The 25,947-nt window shown below is 39.6% G+C and overlaps 1 protein-coding gene across 5 annotated transcripts in view; it reads right to left on the reverse strand.

The window, feature by feature from the left end:
* Window positions 1-25,947, reverse strand: part of lrch1 (leucine-rich repeats and calponin homology (CH) domain containing 1) — a 141,955-nt gene that overhangs the window by 75,845 nt on the left and 40,163 nt on the right. For all 5 annotated transcript variants that reach the window (XR_004564694.1, XR_004564693.1, XR_004564695.1 and 2 more), the window contains exons 2-4: window positions 6,474-6,618; window positions 2,404-2,530; window positions 1,097-1,202 (exon numbers count right to left, since the gene is read on the reverse strand). Coding sequence is in view for 2 of the 5 variants with exons in the window: in XM_034185780.1 (XP_034041671.1) it covers window positions 1,097-1,202; window positions 2,404-2,530; window positions 6,474-6,618 (378 nt within the window). In the remaining 3 variants the exon portion in view is untranslated. The remainder of the gene's footprint in view (window positions 1-1,096; window positions 1,203-2,403; window positions 2,531-6,473; window positions 6,619-25,947) is intronic.

Here is a 25,947-nt window from a genome sequence, read left to right on the forward strand (position 1 = left end):
GCAGGTCTTGATTCAAGGTCAAGCTTTTAATCAAGGAAATACGTAAGCTAAATTGGTGCTGGTTATTCCCCGTAGATCGTTCAGCGCCTCCTGGCTTTAACTAATCTGTTACATACATATAACAGATTTTGTCTGATTTATACGTGTAACGGATTTTGTCCATTTTATACATATAACAGATTTCAATTATAACGGACAAAACTGCTGGTCCACCTGAATCCATATGTGAATTTAACTGTAAACACTTAATCCGTCAGTCAGCGGTGGATTTAGGGCGCTGATGGACGGATACATACAGGATATGTAACCAAATATGTAGCAACTTTACCGGAAACAAATTGAAGACAAATGGAAAAAAAACAAACTTCTACCAGACGTCCACCAGCAAGCTAATGGACAAAATACATAACAACCGTACAAATGCAGGCCACATGATGGACGTGTTATGGCCTATAAACACATACACATTTGCACAAATACATTCCTACACTTATCAATGATTCACATCTCCAGCTTCTCTTTCAGCATGCTGTCAAAGAATGAAGGGACTAGTACCAGTGAGAGTTAGTTAGATATGTTAAGTGCCTTGAGACAGCTTTGTTGTGATTTCGTGCTATATAAAATTAAATAAATTGAAATCAAACTGATACGCAAAAGCCTCGGGAAAGCTCTCTGCTTGATGTCTGCTCAAACGTTTTGAACATGCACAAAATGTTCTGAAGGACTCGCTGGACATCAAATGACAAGGAACACATTTAATGAATGAGAAAAGGACTTGTACAGGACAAAAACAGACAGGAACAGATATAAAAATTTTGCATCCTTTACTCGTATGTTTCCTCATTCCAGCACCGTGTGACAGTCATGTCACTATTTTGAATATGTGGTAGATTTTTAACTCCATTTTACTCTTACAGATTAACATTAAGATAATTATTCAATGCTAACAATGTTTAACAAGTTTAACATTTTCAAAATAATTAACCTCTTTAACACTATAAAATGAGACGTTACAGACTGGGTTTAATTTAATCCCTGCAGATTTGCACTTTGTCTTGTTTGTTTGCTTTTTTTTTTTTTTTTAAATCAGACTCACCATCTGGTAGGACGCAGAGGAGGTTTCGCCTCACGTTTAGTTCTCGCAGAGCTTTGAGTCTGCCAATATGGCGAGGAAGAGCTGAGATCTCGTTACAGCTGATGTCCTGCAGAGGATAAAACATGGAAAAGGTTTGTGCACGTTTGAAGAGCGCACCTCCTTTATTTATCTTTAATTTCCATGAATAAACACTAGAATGTCTCAGTTAACATTTTTCTCCATCTGCACCCCAAATGTAATTCAGTTCACATACCTAATTTATACAGTCGGCATGGGATTGTCTACTAGAGCACGACCGATACAAATTTTTAGGAGGGTGATACTGACACCAACACAAGTAACAATTTTCCGATACTGATATATTTGCCAATGTAAACATTAAAAATGGCAATGATTCTTGGTATTTCATTATCAAACCCTGAAATGGTAAATGGACTGCATTTATATAGCGCTTTTCCATCCTCACATTCACCCCGATGTTAGGGTGCTGCCATACAAAGCGCTCACTACACACCGGGAACAACTAGGGGTTTAAAGACCTTGTCTAAGGACCCTTAGCGATTTTCCAGTCGGCTGGGATTTGAACCAAGGATCCTCTGGTCTCAAGCCCAATGCTTAACCACTAGACCATCACCTCCCCTTATGACAAAGAAATATAATTGAAGCTTAAAAAAAGGGAATTAAAAAGGACTTCTCATCTATTCTGGCCCCATCTAGATGTCGGTATAGCAACCGTATCTTGTGGTAAAACATCTACTCTGATTTAAAACGAATGGCGCATCGCTTCTGCCTCTTGTAGCTAATGTGACTAAGGGGTGAAGGGGGTCCCAGCCATGCGTGACAGCTCTGTAAACAATGCCGTCGAAGAATCCTGTTCTGGACAATCTACATAATGAAACCATTTCAAACAGCCAAAGTGTTTTTTTGCATTGTTTAGTTTGTAATAAGTTTTCATGTTTGCAAAAATAAGGCAGCCACAGATATGTTCGTGAATGGATTATATTTTCTGATGTTATTGACCAACCAATACATCGGTCGGACTCTGGTCTGAACGTTGGTAAAGTCCTGACTATATTTACTGGCTCAGACCCTTTCTGTGGACCAACCAGAAAACATGATGGATTCTATTCCAGGTTCAGCTTCTGGGTTAGCGGTTCCTGAAGGTTGGTAAATTAGTTAATGAGTCATCTTACCAACCGTCTACCAAACAGATAAATAACGATGGTAAAATATGGGTGAAACGACCCACACTCGGGGTTTGACACAGGTTCGTGTTGGTGTTAATGAGGCAGATGATGGACTCGTACCAACTCCATGAGGCCCTGAAGCTGTCCGATGGTCTCCGGCAGGCTGAGCAGCTTGTTGTTGCTAGCGTTGAGGACTCTCAGTGGTAAAGCGCACAGACAAGCTGGCAGAGCGCACAGCTGGTTACGACTGCAAACACAAACAGCACACAGTCACATGGACGCGACAGGAATCAGAATAGTTTTTATTCGCAAAGTATCCACAGAACACAAGGAATTTGACTTTGGTTCAAAATGAACCTTTACAAGTGTGTCAAAGAGTGCGTTTGAGAGAAACAAGTTTTTAAAAGAGAAGAAACATTGACCATCAGGTCAAAGTTTCCAGTTTGCACACAACAGATTTTATGTCACCAAATGAAACAAACTAACAGATCAGACCTGATTCTGTCTCAGACTCATCAGTTCACTGTTTGACTTTAAAGAAACTAAAAATAAAACAGTATTATTTCTGGAGAGGAAGGCAGCGCGTCCTTCCTGTTCTGACAACAGATACAAGAAGCAACATCAGACTGTGAAGCAGAAACAAACAGATAAAACCTGAAAGTCAAATGTGATTACCTTTTTTTTTTTATTTTGAAATCACGACCGGATTAAAAATACTGGCTAACATTCTTACATTTACATTACATTTATGAAAAATCGGATTCATTTAGGTATTTTTATTTCATATTTCACATTATTATCATTATTCATAACATTTTGTATTTATTTTCTGTATTTACTCTATATCTGTATGTTTTATTTCTTTATGTGTGATGTCTTGACAATAATCGATTTCCTCCTGTACAGTAATAAAGCTGATGTATTTCTTTCACCAAATCCGCATTAAATATGTAATTAAAATTGCTAATTTATTAAATTACCACCTGTGACAAACAAAACAATAATTGATTAAAGCCAGTTTATGAGGACGATGTGTTCATTTATGTTGTGAGCACATGCAGCCAGTGTTTATCAGTTTATAGATCAACAGCAACTACATACTGCCAACATAACTGCTTGTTGGTGTTGAGCAATTTCTGTAAAAATGACAAACTGAAAACTAAAGGTTTATGACTGAACATATTAAAATATCAGGAAAACGAGCTGGTTTCAGGTTTAGACATTCTCAGGATCAACAACGATAAAACTTACAGATGTAACAATTAACTGATTATTAAATTAATCTACAACTGTTTTGGAGATCAACAAATTATTTATTAATAATATAATTATTAATTAAGGCTTCTTTTTTCAAATGTCAAAAGTCTGTGGTTTCAGCTTTTTAAATGTGAATATTTTATTGTTTCTTTCCTTTTCTCTGACAGTAAGTTGAATATTTTTTGGGTTGGTTAGGCGTCACCTTTGGCTTTGAGAAGCACTGATGAAAATGTTTCACCATTTTCTCTCATTTTATGGACCAAACAACTAACAGATTAATCAAGGAAACCATCAACAGACTAGTTAATAATGAAAATAACTTAGTTACAGCCTTGTAATATATCTTTTCATGTCTGAGGAAGAGGCAAAGCTGTGTGGACAAAATTTTCTTCCATATTTTTTGAAACTTTATATCCTTTATGTCTTGTAAAATAAATATATTTTAGACTCAGACTCAGCTTTGTTGTCATTCTAACCACGTAACATGATAGAACAAAACAGTTTCACAGGCTGCCAGTTTTTTGCATGAAATTTTAACTAAACATAAGCTAAAGTAAACATGAAAGTAATAATAATAATAATAATAATAATAATAATAACAACATAAAACCTGAAAAACATGAAGGCTTTCAACTGTAAAATAAAGCCTAAATGAATTTCTGGTGCTATGCAAGCAGAAGGAGCTCTTTTTATCTGAAGGCTTTGATGGAGTTTTTTCCACTGTGTTCTCTGAGCTGCAGCCTGCCGGCAGCGAAAGGGGCGAGCGGGCAGTTCAGCACAAACAGCCTGGCTGGATTTTAGAAAACTACCTGAGAGCAGGGCAGAGTGTGACTGCACTGTCACAACACTGATGGCGCGGTGCCGTTGTTCCATTGTCTGGGGAGAACCCTGTGATATGTTTTCCGATTGTCCGCTGCGTGGAGAGTGGCGGAAAAAACGAAGACGCTTTCTTGTGAGGTGCGAGACAAGACGTGATGTAAATAAGAAAACAAAATGATGGCGGTCAGGTATTTTGGTTCCGAGCGATGAAAATAAAGAATTTGAATGTTTTAAACCAAAAAAAAAAAAAAAAAAGGCACTTGTCCGGTTGGACAATGATTTAAAGCATATTGCTTGTCCGATCACATTTTATACTTGTCCCGGACAATCGGACAAGCGTTAACGTCGATGGTAGCATTGTATCGTCAGTATCATACCGCTGGTAGTGTATCGAGATGCGTATCAAATCATTGTCAGTGATGAAATTCACATGCCTAGTCCAGACTGATGTAGTGCCCACGTGGTCGTTGTTGAATTGTCCTCACAATCTTTTAAAAAGACTGTAGATTTCCTCAAATGGTAACTTTTAGGGATTTTTATCAATCTGTATTTAGAAATATAGCGCAATGTTAAAATACCCTTGGCCATATGAGCATTAAAATAGGAAAAAGAATGTGATTTTTTTAACCTCTTAAAATGGGTCAAGGTTAGCCATCTTTAAACTTGTCCAAGGTCTGTGGGTCAAGAATGTTCCTTGTGAATTTGAAGACCCTGACAGCAATAGGACTGGAGCACAGACATACGGACAGACAGACGAACGGACGCAAAGTCGTCGCAATACCTGATGGCCATATTTTGGCCTCGAGTAAAAACTAAGAAAAATTAATGTAAGACAGCAGAGAAGACCTCGACTTTTAGACACAATGTAACGTTTAGTTTACTGTCCCGTGTGTGTGTGTGTGTGTGTGTGTATCACTAGCAGCACACTGCAGTGAATCACAACAACCCAGCATCAGTCAGATCCCAGTGTTTGTGTCTATCAATGTGTGTTTCGTTTGGTCTATGTCGGCCTTTCTGAACTGGGTTCTGTGCCAAACACTAAAAATACACATATTTGTGGAGGTAAAACTGCAAGTTTGCACTTGAGGGAGCAGGAAGGACTTTCCAAGTATCTGGGACTTTTTTTATTTTATTTCCTCCTCACCACAGAGGTAGGTACTTTCTGAGGGAGCAGAGCACCCGGGTGAAGCCCCGTGGCAGTCGACTGGTGTCTGCATGATTCAGTACAGAAACAACAGAGGAAACATATCGCCGTCGCCTGGTGTTAAATCTGTCTCTCAGGTGCTTCCACTTTCGTCTGCACACAGTTCATCTGTTCTCGTTACGGGAGAAATTTTCCTTCCAGAGGTGGAACGAGCTCCACGGTCTCTGTTCTGTTTTACACATGAATTGTCAAAAAGTGGGTCACGAGATATCCTCGTGCAATCCTTCATCAGAGGGTCTGTGATGGCTGCAGGCATCTGTGTGTCACTGGAGGACAAGGGGGCAGAGCTCCTGCATCCATGCCGTGGAAATAAAGATGATGTTTAGTGCACGTTTACCTGTAGCACAAGTGTGTTTGTGTCTATAAATCAGAAATGCACAGATCTCCGCACAGACTCTGTGACACAGGTATGAGGACGTCAGGCGAACTCTCATGGAGCGCGACTACATGTGCGGAAACAAAAAGTATCATGTGAGTTTTACAGAAAGTAGGATGCCGTTTGAAGCCAGAATGGAGACGACGCACCTGAGCACTGGTGGAACACGTTTCAGCATTTTCCTGTTGTTGATTCTCAGCTGTGGTTTTTTTCCAAACTGATTTTGAAGCAAACACGGGCTCAGACAGAGTGAAGAGCCGAGAGACAGAAAACACTTTACGAACACCGCAACCCCTCTCGATAAGTACCACTGCAGCCAAGAGCCGTGCACCATGTGCTGTGGATGATGCACGGTGCACCATCCAATGATTTTCATTCATTCATTTTCTGACAATGACCTACAAATGGTTTCAAGCAGAAAAACTCCTCAGAGACAAAAGAGAATGATGCAAAATCATCTGTGTCAGTGTCAGAGGGGAAAAGAAAAAGTAAAAAAAATCCTTGACAGGTTTTGTGGGATGTGGATGTTTGTACCTGAGGTTTAAGGAGGTGAGGGACTGTAGGCTGATGATGTTGTCTGGGATGGTCCTGATGCAGTTGTGATACAAGTTTAGCATCTCCAAGGCAACCAGCTGGCAGACCTCTGCAGGCACGTCTACAAGTCGGTTCTTTGAAAAGTCTAGAGGGAGACAGTGGGGACAAGTGAGAATAAAAGCATCTGAAAATAGCACAAACAGCTGCACAAGAAAAATAACAAAATACAAAATACCTCACTTAAACATGTGTGAATGGACCAAATCTGGAGATAAGGTTATCTCAGTACTGACATTCAATTCTCTGAGAGACGCCTCGGAAGAGCTCACGGAGTCACAAGGTCACTGGACAGAGATGTTTGGAGAAACAGACACCTTTGCTGGAGAATGAAGGTCCAAGTCTTTAGGGTTTTGGGGCTCCCTGTCTTACTGTACGTTTGTGAGAGTTGGACACTAATCAGGGACATAAGGTGATGACTGGGTGTCCTTGGCACCAGGTCTCTTTATAGGATCATAACAGGCCTTAGGGAGACTCATAAGGAGACTCACTTGCATTATGAGGGAACGTTAGCTATGACACTGCGGCCGAGTGGTGCGCATCTCTGGGCATAACCCAGCACGCAGGTGCCTCAGTGGCTGAAGAAGTTCAAGGACACGCCCACATTTCATTTGGCTGTGGCAAACAGATGGTTACTTTGGTAAATAGATGGTTACTTTGGGAGAAGTTGGTGGTCAGTCAATCAGGACCCAGGTCCATCAGAGCCCCAAATCCACTGGAGACCGACAAATGAGGTCATTTTTTTCCACTGGACAAATTTCAATCCGTTTAAATCATCTGACTTAATCTGTCACAGTGTGACACCTTTAAGAAAAGACACTAATAAATCATATAGACCAGACCTGATTTTTGACGAGAAAAAAACAACACAGACTCGAATGATCCAAGAGCAACAGAAACCCAACAACAATAAAAAAATCTTAAAGATAAAAAAAAAATTAACATCTTACAATGTCTATGCAGACACCTAAATATACATGTATAGAATCCATATCATACTATCATCATGTAGAGCATTAATCCTGTTAAAGAAATAATGAACAAAACAATAAAATCTCTTTAGTGCTGTTAAACGATGCAGTAGAATCAGATTAATCTGCATCATTACGAAGAAACAGAAATGAGTATTGAATTTTTTGAAGCATAAGTTGCACCTGTTAAAAATGCCTCCTGAAGAGGAAAAACCTTCATATATATAGAAGTTGAACTCGAATATAGGTCACACCATTTATCTGTATTTTCAGCTCTTTTTGGGGGGATTTTTATAGTGTACTTTTTATTATTGACATTTATTCTTTTATTATTATTTATGGTTCCTGGGAAAGTCTGATATAAATAGTCATTATAGTTGTTATTATTATTAGGGCAGAGGTGGTGGCCAAGTGGTTAGTGTGCTTTGTTTCAATGCAGAAGGTTCCTGGTTCAAACCCAAACCCTGCCACATTTGTCCATGTAATGCTGAGTTGTGCCACAAAAGACATCCGGTGTAAAACGTGTGTCAAATCAACATGCAGATCCACCTTGTATCAGCATGTTGATTTGACACAAGTTATTATTATTAGCAGCTCTCCAATTTTGTTCTATCTAAATGCAATGAAAATAAAAGCATTCTATTCTATTGTATTAACAACGCATGTGTGATTTGTCAGTATACAGTGGTCCCTCGCTATAACGCGGTTCACCTTTAGCGGCCTTGTAGTTTCGCGGCACCGCGAAGGGAGAGCACGCGCATTGTGTTCTGCGTGTCCCTTTATAAGAATCTTCTCGCCCAGAAGAAACAACAGCACCAACAACTACCCATAACTGTATTCTTCGCTCAGAAAAAGACACCTGCACCGAGGTGTCACTCAGTGGAAAAAGACGCGACAACGGAGCGGCGCCAGGATGAAGAGGCGCGGGCAGAGGAACTGTAAAATACTGGTCAGTCACTATTAATAATTTCTTATGTGTCCAACCTCGCAGGTTGATTGTTAAAATTTGTTAGTTCTAAAAGCCATCATAATTATTTATAGGAAAACATTCTATTTTTATTTCTCAAACAAATGTTTGGGCCTGAAAACAGGTTGGTCTTATTTTTCTACTAAGGTTTGAACTTTGAGAGTGTTTACACACAAGAGAAAAGTGAGAAAATGTTAATGCCTGTTTGAGAAAAGTGTATAAAGTGTGTAGTGAGGGGTTTTACAGCCTTAAAACGTCTATAATAATTTTAAAAAATAACACTGACTACTTCGCGGATTTCGCCTATTGTGGGTTATTTTTAGAACGTAACTCCCATGATAAACGAGGGACCACTGTGTAAGACCCAGACTAGTAAAAACATGACTTATATTACTCCACAAATGTTTGTTTATTTATTTACACCTATTTAGAGTTATATAAGTTGGTCTATAATTTGATTTTTAAATTTACACCCATTACTTATCCGGGGTAATTAACTCTTCCTGTTCTTTCATTTCATTCAGCTGTTTTGTTGATTTTTTTTTTTTACATTTTTATGGTATATGTACTTTACATCACTTTCATAGACTTTAAATACTCTGTTTTATTCTTTCTATTTGACTTGTTTACTTCTTGCTTGATTATACTTCTGTATCAAGTGAATTTCCCAAACATGGGATCAATAAAGTTAGTTTATCTCTCACAGCCGAGACAGCATCACTCGCTAACGCCCCCTGTTGTTTTACAGCCACCTTGTAGAATGAGCAACAAACGCATTGAGATTTAAATGTGGTTGCCCTGCAGACACACACTCATCCTGTTGGGCTTCACGCTCAGCAGCAGGGAAACGCTTCTCCGTGGTACAGCTGGAGTCAAACTCATGGAGGTTGGTATTTGGCAGTGGGACAAAGGTTGGCCGCCCAAGGCCGAGACCGGTGACATCACATCCTGCTGTAGCCCGGTAACAACAATATCAACTTGAGTTGCAGCAGCTGCCAAATAAGGCCAAGAAATGTCAAGCCAATTGTTTCACAATGCAGCGGTGAGACGTCACTTATGTTCTCAAGAACAGATCTGTTGTTTTAAGGGTACAATAACAAATCAAGGCTCATTTCCTTTGGTAGAAACAACTGTGAAACCATCGACGACACAGACATATGTTGAACTTCTGTATTCTGTATGTAGATTTGTTTTCTTCCATTTCAGTCGAAGTACATTTTGAACACAAACGTGACCGCTTACAAGCGTAGCACATTTGTGTGTGTGTGTGTGGGGGGGGGGGGGGGGGCATAGAGTCACAAATTACCAACACTTATTACACCATGTTACCATGGTTAAAATCTGGTAAAAACCATCCTGGCAAAAATGCAAATATATATCTAAAATAGGAAAACATATATTTGAAATCTGTCATAAAGGCAAATAATCATATAAAACCCTGCTTCTCCAGACCAGACACCTAAGTGGCTCTACTCTGTTCTACTCTTCTATACTACTCTTCTTTTTGTTTTTTCGATATTTATACATACCTTAGTATACACTAGTCGAGTTCTACTTTAGAATTGGAATATATTATAGAAGACATACCTTACTGAATTTTCATATAACAATACTTAAATACCATAACAAAATTCTGTGGCAACCATAGATATATGGGAACTCTGTGACAAAATATAATTGCGGAAAAGCTTATTACACTGTCAAAGTCTTGTTTCTTACACCTACTTCAAAAGAAGTGGCAAAAACTCATCTGTGCTGATTGTGTCCAGGGAAGCTACATCAAGAGATGTGAAAAATGAAACTGGTCTTTCACTTGGGTGTGATTGTTTGATCTAATGGCCCAGTCACACGGCACTTAACGAAGGGTGACGAAGCCCTGACAAAACAAGAAATCTGGACCTTCTTTGACTGTCCTTGGCATCGTTTAACCTTCGCACAGCCTCGTTCCTGCAGCTGGCGCTTCGTCAAGATTTTTTTTTTGAACAAAGGGCAAGGAAAACCTCAAATTGTCTGTTTCGTTTTGCTGTCGTTCTTGACGTTTTTTAAGCGTTTGTGTAGTTTTTAACGTTACTGTTTAATTTGACTTCGTTGGAGCAGCTGAACGTTTTCACACAGTGCAGAAGCCGGTTTGTGAGCGCTGAGGCTGCTGCTGCGTTCATGTACATTGGAAATTACAGGGCAAACTCAGCCTGCTTGCTGGATTTTTTTTGATCGGGGGGGGGGGCAGCTTCAATGGGCTCAGGCACCTTATATAGGCCAAAATTAATCTTTTGTGTGGATATAATTAATTATTTTGCCACAAGCAACTGTTGAATTTGAAACAACAAAGTTGTGTAATTTCCGACGGTACTTGAATGCAACATCAGCTGCAGCAGGAGCTCCTGCGTGCGCTTATTATTTTTATTAAATATAACAATCTGAGTGTAGGAATGATAATCCAGTCCTTCTGTACATGTTGCAACAGGTAGATGAATCAAAAATGATTATATAAAGAGCTGTTCTGGAAGGAAGAATTCACGTTTTGGATCAGTGATCAGCTGGTGGAAATAACCGCACGTGAGTCAATGCGCGCGTTCACACGCACTGATTAATTTACTGTTCTGATATATTCAAACATCTTTACACTTATATTTATTCTCCCTTTTGATAGTTTTCTGTTCTAAATAAATATATATGGCTTAGAACATAATACAGTGATACAGCAGTGACCACAGCGCACTTTTTTTTTTTTTAATTGGAGGAAGACGGAGTGCGCAGCATGTCAACAGAGTGTGGATTCCGATAATGATGAACATGATCCCTCTTTTGTTCTGGATGAGGAACCAGAGCAGGTGGTCCACCGAAGTGCACACAGATCTCCACAGATTCTGTTTGCAGTTTCTCCAGGACTCAGGTGCTTATACCACCTGACTGACTCAGGTGCTAGGTGCTCCAGCTGTGGCTCCAGGTGCATTTCGTCGAGATCGTGAACTTCGGTTTTGTTAATTTCCTCTTTCGTCCCTTTTGCGCTCTTGCTTCGCAGACTGTTCGGTGATAAAAGCTCTTTCGTCCACCTTTTCTCAACGAATTGCGACGTTTTTTACTTTTTCCCCTCGTTCAGGCATCCTCGTGTGCCGTGTGACTGAGCCATAACTATCAACACCGAATGCACAACTTTCCCATTATCTGCTCCACTAAGTCAGTAAAAAAATAAATAAATAAATAAATACACGGAAGAGATCAGTTGTAGATCATTAATCAGTTGTCCAATTGATCAGGCTGATTAAGGGTGATTCTTAGAATACAGGCACTTATGTCCTTTGATCATATTGTATGAAAAACAGAAAAAAGGGGAAATTTTACACTTTTATAGTTATCTTTACAATGAAAGTGTGTTAAGAAATTTGTTCTAGTAGTCTATGATGACTTTTCCACCTTTTTTCAGCATCATTATATGCAAATATTGCCATTTTGTGCTTGTCCCACACCCAGACTTTTGATCTTCAATGATAAAAATGAATGGTAAAGAAACATTTTTTTCTAATGTTTTAAAATATCTCTGAATATCAGTAAAATAATCAAAACATAACTGGGGTATTCAATGTCATACAACTGTTGTGATTTTTTTTAAACAAAATGTAGTTGTCCCACACTATTGCTGTAATTTCCAATACAACACTGTAATGGCCCTTTAAACAGTTTGTATGAAAGATTGTTTGGATAGTTTCTATGGAGATAAACAGTGACATCAGAGCACATGTATATAGCGCCAAATCACAACAAACAGTTGCCCCAAGGCGCTTTATATTGTAAGGCAATGGTGTGGTGGAAATTACATTTACAAGGCCAATAGTGCCCGTAGTTAAAGAATCACCCTTAAATGATTTTTAAGAAAATCTTTCATGAGGCTAACTAAAAATATCTGTTGTTACGCCTGACAAGTGGGTTTCTGTGGTAAGACACTAGGACGCCCTCTTGTGTCAATTTACATGCAGGCGGACACCTTAAAACATTGGTAATGGGTGCTTTGAAACAGTGGGAAATGTGCATAAAAAAACACTAAGACATGAAGAGTTACTATTAAGTAACTATTCTGTGTTCAATTTATTATTAATCTGTTGGTCCACATCAAATAAATAAAACATATTGGTATTACATATGGATGTGGCTAGGTGCTACATGCTGTCAGACCCTTATCGGCCAACTACTAAAACAGACTTGTGAGGGAAGCCATCAAGGCACCCAGAAAAACCCTGAAAGAGCTCAAAGGAATCAAACCTGAAGGAAAATTTTTTTGTTCTTGTTTTGTTTTTTTTAATGTAAACAGACATCCTTTAACAGTTCCTTAAACTGTAACCAGTAGTTCAAATTTGCTCATCTGCAAAATTTGCAGATGAGCAAAACCGCTGTAACATATCTGGGGCCTCTGACCGCTAGAGGTTCTGACGTTCACATGAATCTGATTTCTCAAGTTAGCAGTAAGGAACAGTGACCAAACCACAGCTGCACATGTGTGTCGGCAGTGTTGCATCATGGGGCTCAGAGTCATAGGAAGAGCTATTTAAAACAGCGCGGCTGAGAAACAAAGAGCCACTGAGTCGGCTTTCATCCTCAGAGTAAACACAGCAGTTGTCTGGATCAACAACCGCCTGTAGCTACTGAGAGTGAGGGCTGAAGACCTGATCCCGTCCAGGACCGTCACATCTGCTCCCAACTCCAGAAACAATGTTTGTTTTGTAGCAAATGTAGAAATAACCTCAACAAAAAACATTCAAGTGAAGATCGGCAGGGATCAGACCACATGGCGCCACTGAGGAAAATAATGGAAGGTGAAATGTACTTCCACCAACCCACAGAGGGCAGCAGTCAGAATTTTAACCCATTTCCCTACGAGATAGTTCTTATATCATAGTAGGAACAGTTGAGTCCCCCAGCAGGCTGCTGCAGGTTTTAGTATTCCGATGATTAACCAAGTGTTTGACGGAGAGTAAAAAGTCAATTAACGTTGACCAGCGGTGAGCGCCACAAGAGTCTGCAGGAGCTCAGTTGATGTAAGTCAGACAACGCTGATGTTCGTCGTGATTACGGACAAACTGTCAACATGCTTAAAATCTTTGATGTTTGTGTTAAAACACTGAAAGGAGTTGGGCTCCGCGACCATGACATTACCTCCACTAGTACACATTACTGCTCCGTTTGCCTCCACAAGCCTGCAATGGCGAGCCTCGGAGGCTTGACTGGACACACCACCTCCTCTGGATTTCTTGGACACGAAGTAATGTGACAGAATGTGTAGAACCCATCTCAATGACGCACCAATAGCAAGTGATGAAATTGCAGATGTCGAGTTCATACAGATTACGTCACGTGACGTCTCAAACTTTGAGTCAACAATCAGCCCTGCTAAGCTACGCTACTGCTCCATGGAGTGTGCTACCAAAGCGCCCACCCTCTAACATCGCGGTCAGAGGGCGGGCACCCTTGTCGCCCTCTGCTGAGCTGTGTTGACCGGCAGTGAAGACAGGAAATTTGGACCCCTGGAGCACATCTTCTTTGGTGTTTCACAGAGATTTTTGAGAATTGGCTTCGTCGGCAGTGCCGGTCACTTCATGTCATTGTCTTGGTCTTATAAGAGGTTAAAGCACATTGTTACAAAAAGTAACAGAAAATAAAACAGAGTCACAAACTGGACAAAAAAACAAACAAAAAAAAACTGTCATTATATTTTATTCAAATAGTTCAGCTTTAAAATCTCTCTAAGCTGAGTTTTACACCAAGAACAAACTCGAGTTCATCGTGACAGTTTTTACTTGTTCAGGAATTCATTGTTACATCTTCAAAGCTTGACAAATCCTCCACAAACTGCTCGTTAACCTCGTCTCCAAGTCTTGGATTTCAGACCCGTTACAGACGACTTGAAGTGAAGTTCTGTGCTGCAGATTCTCTTCACTTAACGTGTCTCAACATGCAGATACTGTGGCAGTGAAGTTCAACAAACAAAAGCTGCCACAGAGCTGATTCGAAAAGCTTCCAAATGCCATGCTGCTCCTGATCTTTGCCCGCTGATAAAGACGGCCATGAATGCATCCGGCGGGATGTAAACAAAGTGGGGTCATTATTATTTATTGCAGCTGCGTCCTCACCTCGAGACAAACGCTGTAATGAGGCGCAATTAGCTGAAACCAAAATGAAAGCAAGACAGAAGGTCTGAAACATGAAGCTTTCATTTTCTCTTGCCGCTGATTAGAATCAGTTAGTGGAAACGACAGCTAGAAACAAAACAATGTCATCCACAGACAGCACGAAAAACACCAGGAAAAAAAAAATCCACCTTTAAAAAATTAGTGGAGCAATAAATGTTTGTTTTGTTTTTCTCCACAGAGGAATGTTGGAGCTCTCACAAAGTGACCACTGGGTTCTTGGAGGTGACTAAGACCTTCTGCCCTCATCGCCGAGTTTAGATGCGCGGTCAGCTCTGGGAAGAGTCCTGGTGGATCTGAACTTCTTCCATTTATGAATGACGGAGGCCACTGTGTTTATTGGGACCTTCAAAGCAGCAGAAATGTTTCTGTATCCTTCCCTAGATCTGTGCCTCGAGACAATCCTGTCTTGGAGATCTACAGACAATTCCTTTGACTTCATGCTTGGTTTGTGCTCTGACTGTCAACTGTGGGACCTTATAAGTAGACAGGTGTGTGTCTTTCCAAATCATGTCCAACTGACTGAATTTTCCCCAGGTGGACTACAATTAGGCTGTAGAAACATCTCAAAGATGATCAGTGGAAACAGGATGTACCTGAGCTCAATTTTGAGCTTCATGGCAAAGACTGTGAATACTTATGTACATGTGATGTCTTAGTGTTTTTTTTGTTTTGTTTTTTTTAATACATTCACAAAAATCTCAAAACTTTTTTTCACATTGTCATTATGGGGTTTTGTGTGTAGATTTTTGAGGGGGGGGAAATCACTTTCATCCATTTTGGAATAAGGCTGTGACATAAAAAATGTGGAAAAATTGAAGCACTGTGAATATTTTGTGGATGCACTGTATACCTCTAACGTTCTTATGGAGGATGGATCAGAATATTATAATAATAATAATAATAATAATAATAATGAATATGTTCTGGCTTGACTCAAAAATTACACAAATTATTCCCTATGACATTAATCATCGGCTCTCAAAATGTTACTGAAATTCATTATTTATAAATATTTGAATTTAATGTTCCTGAACTCTTAAAAAATTCTGGTTCCTGAATCCAAAATGAGTTGTAAAATAAAATAAAATCCCTCTTTTTCTCTGACATTATCCATCTACATCCTCTCAAAAACATTTTGAGCTAAATGCACTGTGCCAAATATTATTCTGGAGCTCGGTTCCAGAATATATTCCAGATCACCTCCAAAAGGGAATCACTTACTTCCCAAAACATTATTGATCTGCTCAGCAAATGTGATTGATGTCTGTTCATTTTGAGTCATCCTGCCAACAAACAGACAAATGTCGGTGAAAACATTAGGTCCTTGGTGGAGGTATATAATGCATCTTGCTGGAAACATTGAGCGTGCCCTGGAATAGATGCCACCCCATTTAAAGCCGTACACGCATGACAAGACGATGCGATAATAATGTGTGTTTTGTAACATTTCAATTATGCTCAAAATCGCAGATGTGTATATGAACTAATCAAAAAAGGGAAATAACTATCTTTTGTGCACCAACAGTTCCAGCTTTTATTCCTCTAGTTAACACAAAACATCACACAATCCCTCCTCTAAAATCAGATACATACCGTAAAGTAATCGAGCTTTGTTGTCTTTACAAGGACGACATAAATAAGTTGAGTTGTTTTGGGGGATTTTTTTTTTTTTTGCACTACCAATACAAACTATACCACAAAGTCATATTTAGCATATATTATATATATATATATATATATATATATATATATACACAGTGAGGAAAATAAGTATTTGCACACCTTGCGATTTTGCAAGTTCTCCCACTTAGAAATCATGGAGGGGTCTGAAATATTCATCTTAGGTGCATGTCCACTGTGAGAGACATAATAATAAATAAATAAATAAAAAAAATCAGAAATCACAATGTATGATTTTTTTAAATAATTTATTTGTATGTTACTGCTGCAAATAAGTATTTGAACACCTACCAACCAGCAAGAACTCTGGCTCACACAGACCTGTTAATTTTTCTTTAAGAAGCCCTCTTATTCTGCACTCTTTACCTGTATTAATTGCACCTGTTTGAACTTGTTACCTGTATAAAAGACACCTGTTCACACACTCAATAAATCACATGTCAACCTGTCCACCATAGCCAAGACCAAAGAGCTGTCTAAGGACACCAGGGACAAAACTATAGACCTCCACAAGGCTGGGATGGACTACAGGACAACAGGCAAGCAGCCTGGTAGAAGACAACAACTGTTATGATTATTTATTAGAAAGTGGAAGAAACACAAGATGACTGTCAATCTCCCTCGGTCTGAGATTCCATGCAAGATCTCACTTTGTGGGGTAAGGATGATTCTGACAAAGCTCAGAACTACACAGGAGAACCTAGTCAATGACCTGAAGAGAGCTGGGACCACAGTCACAAAGATTACATTAGTTACACATGATGCTGTCATGGTTTAAAATCCTGCAGGGCAGCAAGGTCCCCCTGCTCAAGCCAGCACATGTCCAGGCCCGTTTGAAGTTCACCAGTGACCATCTGGATGATCCAGAGGAGGTATGGGAGAAGATCATGTGGTCAGATGAGACCAGAATAGAGCTTTTTGGAATCAACTCCACTTAACATGTTTAGAGGATGAGAACCCCAAGAAAACCATCCCAACCGTGAAGCATGGGGGTGGAAACATCATACTATGGGGGTGCTCTTCTGCAAAGGGGACAGGACAACTGCACCGTATTGAAGGGAGGATGGATGGGGTCATGTATTGTGAGATTTTGGCAAATCAGTAAGCATTGAAGATGGGTCATGGCTGGGTCTTTCAGCATGACAATGACCCCAAACACACAGCCAGGGCAACTAAGGAGTGGCTCCGTAAGAAGCATTTCAAGGTCCTGGAGTGGCCTGGCCAGTCTCCACACCTGAATTCAATTGAAAATCTTTGGAGGGAGCTGAAACTCCAAACCTGAAAGATCTAGAGAAGATCTGTATGGAGGAGTGGACCAAAATCCCTGCTGCAGTGTGTGCAAACCTGGTGAAAAACTACAGGAAACATTTGATCTCTGTAATTGCAAACAAAGGCTACTGTACCAAATATTAACATTGATTTTCACAGGTGATCAAATACTTATTTGCAGCACTAATACAAATAAATTATTAAAAAATCATACATTGTGATTTCTGGATTTTTTTTTTTTTTTTTTTGCACTAACCCAGACAACTTAAAAATCATGTTGTCACTGATGTCATGGGCATTTCCATGTGACTCGTGGTATAGTTTCTGGTCACTTTTCAAGTTATTTTTTCTTGCATGCATTGCCAGTTGACATAAGGTGTGAAATGACAAACAAAAAGTAAGCTAAATCTTTAATTAGTCTTTTAATTACTTCTAATTAGTGTGACTCACGTTACACCAAAAATCCTGTTTCCTGACAAGGTTATTTTATATATAGAAAACTGAAAATGCAAAAAACTGTATAAAAAAAGCATAATTTTCCCATTCAGCATGTAAATGTCATTGTTTGCATTGTTCTTTATAAATGTTTTTAAAATATGCATTTTGTTTTTTCCCCCTATTATTTCCCCCATGGTATCAAAAATGGTACTGGGAATGGAGCATTTTCCTGGTTATCAGTACTGCATTTGAAATTGAACCTTGCAAATCGTGTGGTTGGATTTTGGTTTATTTTATTTTATGGCCGACACTCTGAGTGCTGCTCTTGTTTTGTTGCTCATAGTTCCAACTTCAGTTTGTGAGCAGAATAAACCACTGGCACTGATGGATCACACAGGAGGAGGTTTTTAATGCACTGTTGACAGAAGAGAATCTCTAACGAGATGAAGATTGAAATCTGTAAGTGGATGTGCTCTGACCGGCTGACGGTGTTATCAGAACGCTGTGGCTAGAAACTCCGCAAGCAGGTTCTTTCTTTCTGAAATGTTCTGTGTGTGTGTGAGTGTGTGCACGAGAGTGCATGTTGCAGCTGCATCCTCCAGTTGTGCAGGAAAAGGAGGCTCCGCCCTGAAGTCCAAGTAATGACAGACTCCACACCGCACAGACAGACTCAAGAATAGCACCAAACCCAAAAGCAGCACAACAAAACACACTCAGCAGACTCTAATCCCACATGTGGAAACAGACAACGGGATTAGACAGGTTAAAACCTGCTGCTTTAATTCATGCACCACCATCATCACAGAATGAGTATTAAAAATTTACAAACGTGACGTCTGGAGAAAACACCCTGAAGAAAAACAAACAAACTACAGACGGAATTAAAAGAAAAGTATCTGAAATAACAGTACAGACTCGGGTGAAAGTTCGTCACAGACTAGAACATCACTTCAATAAAAGTACTGAAGTGTCTGACATTAACTGCACTTACAGTGACGTGAAAACGTTTGTGCACCTTTTAGCTTTTACATGTTTGAATTTTTTGTGGCATTAAAAAAAGGGGTTTTATATTTAAATTTCTAAAATTATGCCCTTTTTAACAGGTGAGAAATAATCTCTACAACATGAATTAAAAGAAATAAAAATATAAAAGCTAAAATGACACGATGTAAATCATCATGTTTACATCCAGTCTTCTTCAGACAAACATATGAACACATGAACATTTTTAAGTCGTTGTATGTGTCTTGGACTTTATTTACATCCGTTATGAAGAAATACAAACAGTATGATACCATATACTACATCTATCCTGAGGCAGCAGCTCCCAAAAACTGAGTGAGTGTGCAACAAGAAGACTAGAGAGGGAAGCCACCAAGACACCCCCAGACAACTCTGAAGAAGTTATCGGCTTTTGTGGCTGCAATTATGAGAAACTGCGCATAATTAGACTTCACGTACTCAGTATTTACACCACCTACCACTATAAGCAACAGGTTGGTCATCATCGTGTCCCAAGGTCCCTGAAATGGAGCAATATCTCCACTTGGTGGACGCTTACCATGAGAGCAGGTACAACAGAATTTTGCCAAGCGTTCCACTTGCACATATGACTATATTTCAATTGTTTAACTCTATAGAACAGGTAATAAAGTGACCAAACTCAACTTCTTCAAAGCTGTAGGGTAAGTGTACCCATTAAGCTGACCAAAATCTAAGTTTCACTATTTTTCCTATATACTGACATAATTTGTAAGTGGCATCATAGCCCACCTTAAAAAAGTTTATGAAATTAATCAGCTCCACAAAACAATTTATAATGCATTCATCTAAATATCAATGTTAAATGAATAACAAAATGCTTAATATTTGTAGTTGACAACCTGAGTTGGCAGAGTAGCATTAACAGGGCTAGGTGTGTTAGCATTTTAACTAATGGAGAAAAAATTACTCATAATCATCCCAAAGACATATCGTTATCTTTGGCTGTCTTCAGTGATGCCGGTATTTGGTTAGACTCTTTCTCTCTGATTGTTCTGTCAGTTATTTTCATTAGTCACTTCCTCAAAACCATCAACATGTCTATTAGACCCCATTCCTACCAGGCTGCTCAAGGAAGTCCTACCATTATTTAATGCTTCGATCTTAAATATGATCAATCTATCTTTATTAGTTGGCTATGTACCACAGGCTTTTAAGGTGGCAGTAATTAAACCATTACTTAAAAAGCCATCACTTGACCCAGCTATCTTAGCTAATTATAGGCCAATCTCCAACCTTCCTTTTCTCTCAAAAAGGAAAGGGTAGTTGTAAAACAGCTAACTGATCATCTGCAGAGGAATGGTCTATTTGAAGAGTTTCAGTCAAGTTTCAGAATTAATCATAGTACAGAAACAGCATTAGTGAAGGTTACACATGATCTTCTTATGGCCTCAGACAGTGGACTCATCTCTGTGCTTGTTCTGTTGGACCTCAGTGCTGCTTTTGATACTGTTGACCATAAAATTTTATTACAGAGATTAGAGCATGCCATAGGTATTAAAGGCACTGTGCTGCGGTGGTTTGAATCATATTTATCTAATAGATTACAATTTGTTCATGTAAATGGGGAATCTTCTTCACAGACTAAGGTTAATTATGGAGTTCCACAAGGTTCTGTGCTAGGACCAATTTTATTCACTTTCTACATGCTTCCCTTAGGCAGTATTATTAGAAAGCATCATTGTTACATAGATGATACCCAGCTTTATCTATCCATGAAGCCAGAGGACACACACCAATTAGTTAAACTGCAGGAATGTCTTACAGATATAAAGACATGGATGACCTCTAATTTCCTGTTTTTAAATTCAGATAAAACTGAAGTTATTGTAGTTGGCCCCACAAATCTTAGAAACATGGTGTCTAACCAGATCCTTACTCTGGATGGCATTACCCTGACCTCTAGTAATACTGTGAGAAATCTTGGAGTCATTTGTGATCAGGATATGTCCTTCAATGTGCATATTAAGCAAATATGTAGGACTGCTTTTTTATATTTGCGCAATATCTCTAAAATTAGAAAGGTCTTGCCTCAGAGTGATGCTGAAAAACTAATTCATGCATTTATTTCCTCTAGGCTGGACTACTGTAATTCATTATTATCAGGTTGTCCTAAAAGTTCCCTGAAAAGCCTTCAGTTAATTCAAAATGCTGCAGCTAGAGTACTGACAGGGACTAGAAGGAGAGAGCATATCTCACCCATATTGGCCTCTCTTCATTGGCTTCCTGTTAATTCTAGAATAGAATTTAAAATTCTTCTTCTTACTTATAAGGTTTTGAATAATCAGGTCCCATCTTATCTTAGGGACCTCATAGTACCATATCACCCCAATAGAGCGCTTCGCTCTCAGACTGCAGGCTTACTTGTAGTTCCTAGGGTTTGTAAGAGTAGAATGGGAGGCAGAGCCTTCAGCTTTCAGGCTCCTCTCCTGTGGAACCAGCTCCCAATTCGGATCAGGGAGACAGACACCTTCTCTACTTTTAAGATTAGGCTTAAAACTTTCCTTTTTGCTAAAGCTTATAGTTAGGGCTGGATCAGGTGACCCTGAACCATCCCTTAGGTATGCTGCTATAGACTTAGACTGTTGTGTGGGCCGCTGAAGAGGAGGTACTGCTGGCCCACCACCACCAGATGGCGCCCTGCTTGGAGTGCGGGCTCCAAGCACGAGAGGGCGTCGGACCTACTGAGAGTGACAGCTGTCACACATCATCAACACCAGCTGTCACTCATCAACCACATCCTCCATAAAAGCCGGACTGCAACTCCACCTCCCCGCCGAGAAATCAGCTACCATTCAGGTAACCTTCTCTGCTGTGATTTTTCTGAGACTGAATATTGTTCTGTGTGCAGCCGTTTTCCTGTGGTGACAGTCTGAAGCTGGATTGGCGGATAGTGTGAGCGCGACGTCTTCGCCTCTCACTCCTTCCAGGGAAGTGACTGACAGGAGCTGCACGGGTGATTCTGTGTCTGGAGGTGGAGGTTTTCCCTCCTGGAGGAATTAAGCTCTGAAAGATTGCTGGGTGTATATACACACACCCACCATTAACTGTTTTTGTTTCTGCCAGCACTACCGGGTCTGAATACTGAAGACAGTGGCCACCTGGGGCGCAGGGCTTGGCGGCTCCGGTGTACTTCAGATCCGTTGGCGGTGGAAGCTGTGTGGGATCCGGCTCTTCGCTGGCCAGACGTCTTCTATCTTCGAGCCTGCCCACACATCACCTTGTGTATGATTGACGATCCACATTCTCTGTCATTGTCTATCTTTCGTTGTGCGATTCACAACATTAAATTGTTACTTTTTGGCTTATCCATTGTCCGTTCATTAACGCCCACTGTTGTGGGTCCGTGTCACGACACCTTCCCAACATAGACTGCTGGGGGGTTCCCATGATGCACTGAGTGTTTCTTTCTCTTTTTGCTCTGTATGCACCACTCTGCATTTAATCATTAGTGATTGATCTCTGCTCTCTTCCACAGCATGTCTTTTTCCTGATTCTCTCCCCTCAACCCCAACCTGTCCCAGCAGAAGACTGCCCCTCCTTGAGCCTGGTTCTGCTGGAGGTTTCTTCCTGTTAAAAGGGAGTTTTTCCTTCCCACTGTCGCCAAGTGCTTGCTCATAGGGGGTCATTTTGACCGTTGGGGTTTTTCTGTGATTATTGTATGGCTTTTGCCTTGCAATATAAAGCGCCTTGGGGCAACTGTTGTGATTTGGCGCTATATAAATAAATAAAAAAAAATCATATAATGTGGCAAAATGCTATTTATCTATAAATCAAAATCAGTACATTTACCTCTTATTTCACATATTAATGTACTTACCAAAGATGTGGCTGAAATTTGCTGAAAATGAATGAAATCTGACAGGTCCCAAAACACCAGAGTTTTTGGGTGTCTCTCTAGTCAGGGGTCCCGAGACCACTGATCTCTATATATTACTGGATCGCTCATTGGCCAATATCTCTGAAGCAAACTGGCCGCCACATTACCACTTGCATGTTCCGCTCCTGAACGCTCTTTTCTATTGATCTTTATTGAGGCGCATGCAACTTTATTGTTTGTGATTTTATAAAAAATTTTAAAAAATGCTTTCATGTGCAGCTATAAAACAGCACAAATCGCCAGTTCAAAGGCTGTGGACGAACATTTCACCTGTGAGCATGACTGAAATGGAAAGTAATGAACAATAAATTGAAGAGTTCTCTCAATTATTCCAACATATATATAATAATAATAATAATAATAATAATAATAATAATAATAGGTGGTGTGGCTTGTGTAGCCACATGTTGCGTTTTGTGTTGGACAAACTATTTTAAGACATTTATTAGGTCTACTTGTGCATAGTTTTGGAGGTTTGGGCTGTTGCTACAAGCTTTAATACTAATATTAGCTCACAGAACTGTGCGCAATAAATATTAGCATTGAGTACAACTATAAAAAAAGCTATATATATATATATATATATATATATATATATATATATATATATATATGGGTGTGTGTATGTGTGTGTGTAAAAGCTTTTTAGAATTTTTAGAATTGCGTATTTGTCTCAGTGAGATCTGAGTAATTGAGAATAGAAGGGGAGAAAGTGTCAAAGTACTAAAAGAAAGAAAGGAAATAAATGAAACAGCTAATCATGGCAGACATAGATTTGGAGGGATGAAGGTTACATTATCTAGAGAACAAAAACAAGAAAACGAGAGCATCAGAGTGGTTATTACTCCAAATTGTTGACATTCTAATAAGCTGTCTTTGTGCGGTCTGCATAACATGCAAGTGGTAACATGACCGCCAGTTTGCTTCAACGGTTTGTATAGAGTGTGTGGGCCAGTGAGACATCCAGTGTTATATTCAGATCAGTGCCCAATACTGTATACTTTGGGGTGGAGCTAACTCAACAATGGAAAATGTGATATGTGTAGTTCACAGGGTGGATGGGAAAAGGCTGAAAGATCTGGATTTCACAGACGGCATGAGCGCTACAGCAGAGGAACAGGGCTTTCTCGCTGCTATCCTCGCCGCTTGCTGATTACAAAGGGAATAGCGGCCTCTCAGAGGGAGTTGGGAGGAGTCGGTCCAGGATGCTGAAGGTGCTGCTGGGAGGAAAATCACTGCCTCAGTCTGAGTTTGTGCTGATGATGATGAAAACCTGGTTTGTTTTACCACAGCTGCTGTGATCAGCGATCACAACTTTAATACCATGAAAAGTCACTATAAACACCCAGAAAACGGCTACAACCACTCTCATTATAACCCGCCTATGGCCACACACCAGGACTGGATTCTTTATTTTAAATGAATGTAAATTAAACGCATTCATGAAATTGATTTTTCAATTTTCATTTTGAAATCACTGTTTCTGGAAGTTATTTTTTTCTATTGAATGAATGCATAAAAGCATGAACAATTTTTACAACCATACTGGTTTATGTATCTGTTGGGCAACAACAATAAGCCGATATCGGCCCATGACGGGAACATTTGTGTTCATGTTTACCGAAAAATGCTTTGACTGCTGGAAATGGTATCATTATGTAGAATGTGTGTATTTAACCCTCAAGCGACCGAGTGGGGTAATTTATGACCCCAGACATGTATTTTTGTGCACCATTTTTACCCGAGGCCATCAAAATATGGCCAACGGATATTGCGAAGGCTTCAAGTCCGTCTGGTCATCCGTGTGTGCTCAGCATCAGTCCAGTCCTACTACTGCCAGAGTCTTCAAATTCACAGGGAACATTCTTGGGACACAGACCTTGGACCGTTTCTTATTTTTATGCTGTGAATCATGCAAATTAAATTTTTTGGGGGGGCGGGGAGTTGACAGCCAATTAGAGCAGAGAGGCACAGTGATGTCACTGTCAGGTCTCTGTCTGGCTGCTAATTCAACCCACTCCCAAACCACTGCGTTTCTTTGCAAATGTAACATGTTTCTCATATATTATATAAAAGCTAGTATACAAATAATGAATGTTTATAAGTTCAATGGTACGAATATTTCAAGAGGTGACAGCTTTCACTGAATTAAATATTTGTTCCATTGAAAGAATGTAAAAAATATTCATTATTTGTTTTATATAACGGCTAAAATAGACCCTTGTCATTTAATATTTTATTCATTTATAAACAACAGAAAAGGGACTTACATTTTGGTGTTCCACTGCTGCTGAAGTCCAACACAAACTTTAAATAGGAGTCCAAATTGTGACTTGTAATCTGGTGATGCTGTGCACTTGTTTCTTCCATAAAAAAAGACTTTGTGTAGTTCCTCAGTCCAGCCAAAAATAACATCAGCTTTTCGTCTGAACAGCTCTTCATGCCTTGAAACGGCTTACAGCGGAGTGGATTTGCTTTGTGTGTGTGCACACGCACTGTGTGTGTGCGCACAGAGTGCAATGGTACCAAACGTATAGAACCAAATTTGTATGCTAAATGGAACCAAATTGCACTCTAAATCTACACTCTGACAAGGTTCCACTCAGCCATTATATCAAGAGGGATATACACGTCTAAAACTGAAAACACTGTTTTTGTAACCTGACAACATCTCTGCAGTGATTTGATCTCGCAGAGCGTGCAGGCACATCACACGTGGTCAAAGTTAACTTCCGTTCTTTTCAAAAGCTCATGTATGGACATACGCACGCCCTCCTGCAGACACCGTTAAAGCATAAATAAAATATTGTTTATGATTGATTGAGTTTATTCTGTAACATCAATATAAACATACAGAGGTGAATGTATCAATGATACACTGATACAATAAACACTTATTTCCATTGTGATCATTGTGAAATTATCATGTGACAATAGAATCTTACACACACATACATACATATACATACATATACATATATACATACAT

This window comes from Thalassophryne amazonica, chromosome 14 (genome assembly GCF_902500255.1).
Source record: "Thalassophryne amazonica chromosome 14, fThaAma1.1, whole genome shotgun sequence".
Lineage (NCBI taxonomy): Eukaryota > Metazoa > Chordata > Actinopteri > Batrachoidiformes > Batrachoididae > Thalassophryne > Thalassophryne amazonica.